Source organism: Cherax quadricarinatus, chromosome 36, assembly GCF_038502225.1.
Source record: "Cherax quadricarinatus isolate ZL_2023a chromosome 36, ASM3850222v1, whole genome shotgun sequence".
Classification (NCBI taxonomy): domain Eukaryota; kingdom Metazoa; phylum Arthropoda; class Malacostraca; order Decapoda; family Parastacidae; genus Cherax; species Cherax quadricarinatus.
In genome coordinates, this window is record NC_091327.1 from 15873339 (window position 1) to 15880838 (window position 7500).

Here is a 7500-nt window from a genome sequence, read left to right on the forward strand (position 1 = left end):
TGTATGTATGTATGTATACAATAAGATCACAGTAAACAGGTGATATCAGAATAGACAAAACAACCACTGTGAACGAAAAGCGAAATTCCAAGCGCTTTCGTGACTTCTCACATTCGTAAGAAGTCACAAAAGCGCTTCCCCTAATTTTTTTTTTTTTTTGAACATCCCGTGAATATCTTTAGTATTTGGTGTGCGAGACTTGGTGACACAAGACAGATGTTAAATCGTGGGCACAGACATTAAAACCATCTTAATGATGCGTTCCAACCATACAATAAACATGCGTATTTCAGTTAATAGTTAGTCACTTATTTCTTAAACATACTCATCAAACTCCCTCTAAATATCTCCATTGTCGTGTTGAATACTATTGTTAATAATAATAATAATAATAATAATAATAATAATAATAACAGCAACAACAGTAATAATAATAAAATATATTATTATTGTTCTTACTATTAATATTATTATTATTATTATTATTATTATTATTATTATTATTATTACTTGTATTTGAAACTGAGATTAGAAAACAATATTACATAACAGAACAATCAACATTTTACAACCTAATCAATAAACCTTATTTTCTTTCGATAATCAATGGATAACCTTTAAAAAACTGATCAGTAACATCACACAGTGGTGGCACTTAGAGGGGGTCCTGATACTTTCAATGTTATAACCATACTAACCTTATACCCGTCATCATGCATCAAGGCGATGTGTGTTAATATGGGATACAAGTTTAGGCAGATCATTGGTCATTATTCGCATTAACAAAGAGGAATCCACGACCAAAGGACCACTAAGGTCCCTCGCTCTCAACTGGAGAGTCTGTTATTGCGAAAATAAATATAATATTTGAACACACACTAATTTCCTGACCTGAATTAATTACAGCACGGTTGTTACAATTAAATTTAATTTACGAGCCGACTAATGACAATTAATGCAAGCTGACTGGACCCAAACAAACAGAGACATTAGTTTGAACACATGAGAGTTGGTTTTCTTATATAGACAACATAGGAGGGAGAAAATGGCATTGTTTATAAATTCACATGTAAACTTATAAAACCTAAGAACATGTAAAATATTTATATATAATCTATAACCAGACTGAAAATCTATATTATTATCAAGAAAATTTAATCAATGGTTTACATTTGAAAAATCTTTATTGACAAGTAATATAAACAGTTTGAATAGAGGTTTACAGAGACACTTTAACTTCTCGACAGGATGTGCAGTTCTAGTAAATGAAATGTTAAATGCAACGTAGAAACTGAAAGTGCTATTCACATTGAGTCAAATATGGAGTGAGGAGTTTATGCTATACTTCTTTTATGGTAAAAAATCTGGTAGAAAATTATGCATTTTATTCTCATTATGAAATTCAGTAATTTATAATGCAGCTTTTCTATTCAGTGAAGTGGTTGGTTTAAAGTCTCATATACTGCAGATACAAATAAAATCCAGTCAGCAAGAGAACTCTTCTAAGAGAATATGTGCAATACAAAGAAACACAGCTGCACTCAGAAGTCAAAAATCTATGTTAATGCAATTATGAAGCTACTCGGACTCAAGATCCGTCAGAGGACAATTATGAAGCTACTTGGACTCAAGATCCGTCAGAGGACAATTATGAAGCTACTTGGACTCAAGATCCGTCAGAGGACAATTATGAAGCTACTCGGACTCAAGATCCGTCAGAGGACAATATTCTTACCTGAAGAAGAGCTCGGAAATTATCCATCATTGACGTCCCGGACATAACCTGCAGAGAGAGAAAAAGAGAGGCAGTGAGAAGAGGGCTACAAGAAATTTATATACAGAGAGGAACACAAAATATCCTAAATCTATTAAAATTAAATATTAATTTGTAAATAATATATACGCAAATGTACTCATGATAATAATAGAGCCCTATTCTTAGTTTTTCTGTATATCCATATACTAATGCCCTTCCATCCATAGGATGGTTATGAGGTGCACAAAAAAACCAGCTACAGCCCATCCACAGCATGAATTAGAGGTGCACAATAAACTAGTAGCTGTGGAGGCAAAATCTAAAATCTAAAAGTGTATTAAATACCGGTCACTGGCATGACCCAACCTATCGAAGAGACGATGAGACGGTAAATGAATATTGATAATTTTAGACTCACAATAAGGCCTCCTATAATGTGTATACTGTATACGAAACATGTGGTGCTTATATTTTTTCCTCTATGAGGATTTGTACATATCACATACACACTACCTGGCAAGGGGCACAAGTACACACAGCCATCATCACCCTATGACGTGTAAATATAACACATGCAGAGTATGTGATCCTTATTGACACTTGCTCCAACAGTGGGCTTTATCAAGTCACAAACAGATCTCTTTGTGACTTGATAAATCCCACTGTGTAGGAAAAACGTTGCCAATAAAGGATCACATTATACTGCATATGTGTTTATATTTTCATTGTGTCGGTATTTTATACCATTTATTTCCACCCTGTGACGTACAAGTTTCATCGGTACTCAGTGCATCTCCTCATAACTCATCACGTTTGTTATTCGTCACATACTCAATTTATCACGTTTATAATTCATTATGTATATAACTCATCACGTACATAATTCATTACGTATAATAATCATAACGAAAATAGTCATCCACGCATAAAAATCAACACTCATACATGACTCACGAAATCGTAATGACACGATTGCAAACAAACCATAATACGGGCGGGATAGAACCCGCGGTCAGAGAGTCTCATATATAATTCAAATAGAGACACAAAGATTACAGGGGATGGGGGGGGGGCGAGCGTTGTACAGACATGATTACGAAGACTTTTTCTAGGAAATAACTGCGTTTCAGAAACACAAAATAGACACAAGGATACATACATGATAACAGACTTTACAGACGATGCAGAATACCTTTAGTGGAAATCAAGGAAACGGTGTGAGAGAGCTCAGTTAGCGTCAAGGGATCGCGACTCTTCAGCACACTCCCATTATACATAAGAGATATTACCAATAAATCCTCCCTAGCTGTCTTCAAGAGGAAACTCGACTGATTCCTCCGAACGGTTCTTGGTCGGCCGAGTTGTGGTGCATACGATGGACTACAGGCGGCTGGGACTAACAGCTTGGTTGATTAGGCCAGCGAAAAGAGGCTTGATCTGGGACCGGGCCGCGGGAGAGTTGGCCCCCAGAAGCGACTCCAGGTACATGCACACTTACACACACATATGTGCTTGCCAACGCACCCACGTACCCACGCACCCACACAAACACACACACACACACACGCACACATACACACACACACACACACACACACACACAACAGCAGCCAGCATGGTTTCAGGGACGGGAAATCCTGTGTCACAAACCTACTGGAGTTCTATGACATGGTGACAGCAGTAAGACAAGAGAGAGAGGGGTGGGTGGATTGCATATTCTTGGACTGCAAGAAGGCGTTTGACACAGTTCCACACAAGAGATTGGTGCAAAAACTGGAGGACCAAGCAGGGATAACAGGGAAGGCACTTGTCAGGGAATACTTGTCAGGAAGACAGCAGCGAGTCATGGTACGGGCGAGGTGTCAGAGTGGGCACCTGTGACCAGCGGGGTCCCGCAGGGGTCAGTCCTAGGACCAGTGCTGTTTTCTGGTATTTGTGAACGACATGACGGAAGGAATAGACTCTGAGGTGTCCCTGTTTGCAGATGACGTGAAGTTGATGAGAAGAATACACTCGATCGAAGACCAGGCAGAACTACAAAGGGATCTGGACAGGCTGCAGAACTGGTCCAGCAATTGGCTCCTGGAGTTCAATCCCACCAAGTGCAAAGTCATGAAGATTGGGGAAGGGCAAAGAAGGCCGCAGACGGAGTACAGTCTAGGGGTCAGAGACTACAAACCTCACTCAAGGAAAAGATCTTTAGGTGAGTATAACACCAGGCACATCTCCTGAAGCGCACATCAACCAAATAACTGCTGCAGCATATGGGCGCCTAGCAAACCTCAGAACAGCATTCCGACATCTTAATAAGGAATCGTTCAGGACCCTGTACACCGTATACGTTAGGCCCATATTGGAGTATGCGGCACCAGTTTGGAACCCAACTAGCCAAGCACGTAAAGAAACTAGAGAAAGTGCAAAGGTTTGCAACAAGACTAGTCCCAGAGCTAAGAGGTATGTCCTACGAGGAGAGGTTAAGGGAAATCAACCTGACGACACTGGAGGACAGGAGAGATAGGGGACATGATAACGACATACAAAATACTGAGAGGAATTGACAAGGTGGACAAAAACAGGATGTTCCAGAGATTGGACACAGTAACAAGGGACACAGTTGGAAGCTAAAGACACAGATGAATCACAGGGATGTTAGGAAGTATTTCTTCAGCCACAGAGTAGTCAGTAAGTGGAATAGTTTGGGAAGCGATGTAGTGGAGGCAGGATCCATACATAGCTTTAAGCAGAGGTACGATAAAGCTCACGGCTCAGGGAGAGTGACCTAGTAGCGATCAGTGAAGAGGCGGGGCCAGGAGCTCGGACTCGACCCCCGCAACCTCAACTAGGTGAGTACAACTAGGTGAGTACACACACACACACACACACACGCAAATATTTATAACTATCATTATCGGGAAGAAAACATTGTTATTACATACCAGTTATTATCATAAATGCGTCTGAGAGAGAGAGAGAGAGAGAGAGACAGACAGACAGACAGACAGAGACAGAGAGACAGAGAGACAGAGACAGAGACAGAAAAAGGGACAGGAAGGGAAAGTTTCATTACTATCGCTTATTAATTATTGTTCTTCCTATACACAAACCTTCGTTTGTCTTTGTATTTACCTTGTTTACCAGCCTTCTCATCTTATCCCAAACCCTGTATCACTTTGGTATATATTCCTCTCTTTCGTCTCTCTTCCTCCTCTCCATAGATTAAGACAATCTTAATTTATGCTTTATTAATTACTTTGTTAATAATATATAATAAAATATTTACAAATTTATCAAGTGTTGTGTCTCACTTTCGCTTTCAGAAACTTATGTTTGACTTCAGGATTTCATTCTAAGTCCCGCAAAAACAAAAAAAATAGTTGCAAAATATTCTTCTGTTTGGGGTACTTTTCTGTGTACAGCTTCAGCAAGTAAACGTAAGTCTCTATTACAGAGCGAAATGTTCTCCCATAAATGCCTGTCCTTCAACCTGCCTTTTCCTCACTATTGTCTTCAATGTACTCTTTCGGATCCTTGCTGCAAGCTGTTTCTCTTTCTCAACATCATTCTTCTAATTTACTGTTCCTTTCCCACTCCTTTCACTCACACAAAACTGGTCACTACGCCCCCATTTCCTAAACTTCCTTTATCGTTCACTAGAGAATTTCATAACCTCCATAAATGAAATTTCCTTAAATTTGCTTGCGTAGCCCCCCTCCCTAAAATAGCCTTCGTAGCCTTCGTTCCCGAAAACTTCAATGCTTAACATCCCTCCCTAAAACTTCCACGAGCAGCTTCCTCCCTTCCTTCTCTCCTTACCCCTCTCCATCCCACTCTCCTGAACTCCCTTCAGTATACCATCCTCACTCGATTCTTCTCCCTCTCTACATCTTCCGTCTCTCCCTCATTTCCCCACTCCTATCCTCCCATCATCCATACTTTTCTCCCTCTTTCCCCTTTCCTATTTCTCTCCCTCCCTCTCTGCAAGTCGCCATATTGCTGACAAACAGTGCAAAAGATGCTATTTGAACTGAGTAATGGTAACCCCGATCATACCTGAAGTTTGTTTCTCGGATGGAGGAGCAAGTTAGAGGCAGGTGGTAGCTAGCAGAGAAGAGAGAATATCTAGAGTAGGGAGGGAAAGGCAAATGTAGTGAATACTATTAGAGAGAGGGAGAGAGAGAGAGAGAGAGAGAGAGAGAGAGAGAGAGAGAGAGAGAGAGAGAGAGAGAGAGAGAGAGAGAGAGAGAGAGATAGGAAGACAGACAGACCGACGGAATATATGTGCAAATGCGATAATGGAATCCAATTTGAAAACGAGAGTGTTAGGTTAATGAGAATGCAAAATTCCGACTGGCAGCAAATTATATAGAGACTTATATCAAAGGACAAACTTTTATAAGACCGCATTTCGCTCAACGCCGAGCATTTCATAAGCGATACGTCGTTTAATAAAGTCTCGCTATGCTGAAGACAATTTTGTATTACCTAAATGTTTGGTAGGCAAGGAGGAATTTAGGGAGAAAAGATGAGGAGAGGAGAAATGGGGAGGAAAGGTAAGAAGAGGAGAAATGGGGAGGAAAGGTGAGGAGAGAAGAAATGAGGAGGAAAGGTGCGGAGAGGAGAAATGGGGAGAAAATGTGAGGAGAGGAGAAATGGGGAGGAAAAGTGAGAAGAGAAATGGGGAGAAAAGGTGAGGAGAGGAAAAATGGGGAGGAAAGGTGAGGAGAGGACAAATGGGGAGAAAAGGTGAGGAGAGGAGAAATGGGGAGAAAAGGTGGAGAGGAAAAATGAGGAGAAAAGGTGAGGAGAGGAGAAATGGGAAGAAAAGGTGAGGAGAGGAGAAATGGCAAGTAAGAGGCCAGGATAGTGAAGAAGTGTGGGAGGGTTGCTTTTTAATATCGTGATGGGCTGGAGCAATACACATAGCTTTCGATTAATTGGTTTAGCATGTAGCATTGCTGCAAGTTATTGTTCTCCCGACCACCAGGGCCAGGGAGTGGTAATGTGATCAAGGATGTTTCTTGAGACAGAGGGAAGTGTGTGTGTGTGTGTGTGTGTGTGTGTGTGTGTGTGTGTGTGTGTGTGTGTGTGTGTGTGTGTGTGTGTGTGTGTGTGTGTGTGTGTGTGTGAACAGAAGAGTACACATTTCCTGTCTTTCTCCTCCTTACCTAATCTTCCTTTTCTTCCGTGCCTTTTCTCCCTCCTTTTCCTTATTTTTGTCTATCCGCCTTATAAAAACCTTGAGCACTTATAAAAGGTCAGGAGTATGGAAGAGTTCGGTGGCACTCGGGAGCTCAATTGTTAATTCCAGGTGATGCTGGGAGGGCCAAACCCCCGCACGGATTCCATATAAACAACATTAAGGTCAATAATAGGATAATTTCCCCAGGGCGTCGGAGGCCCTGCGTGGGACCCTACCAAACAACCTCATCTCTTCTGCTTACGTCCTGGCTACCAGTTCAGGCTCGCATATCTTCATTTGTGTGTGTGTGTGTGTGTGTGTGTGTGTGTGTGTGTGTGTGTGTGTGTGTGTGTGTGTGTGTGTGTGTGTGTGTGTGTGTGTGTGTGTGTGTGTGTGTGAGAGAGAGAGAGAGAGAGACAGATTGCATAACATCCACTAACCCAGTTTTCATAATAATTTCTTTTTCCTTCCTCACGGAAACATAGGCTGAAAAGATTAAATGAAACACTAAACATTCAAAAGTCATTATTTTTTCAAGTTTCACCTACAGTGGAGCATAATTAAG

General features: G+C 40.9%; 1 protein-coding gene across 8 annotated transcripts in view; it reads right to left on the reverse strand.

Annotated features, from left to right (window-relative positions):
• The window catches only part of LOC128691404 (homeotic protein ultrabithorax-like), a 1565881-nt gene that overhangs the window by 1225227 nt on the left and 333154 nt on the right, over positions 1–7500 (reverse strand). For all 8 annotated transcript variants that reach the window (XM_070091535.1, XM_070091530.1, XM_070091531.1 and 5 more), the window contains one exon: positions 1736–1783. In XM_070091535.1, the coding sequence (XP_069947636.1) occupies positions 1736–1780 (45 nt within the window). In that variant the 5' untranslated portion in view covers positions 1781–1783. The remainder of the gene's footprint in view (positions 1–1735; positions 1784–7500) is intronic.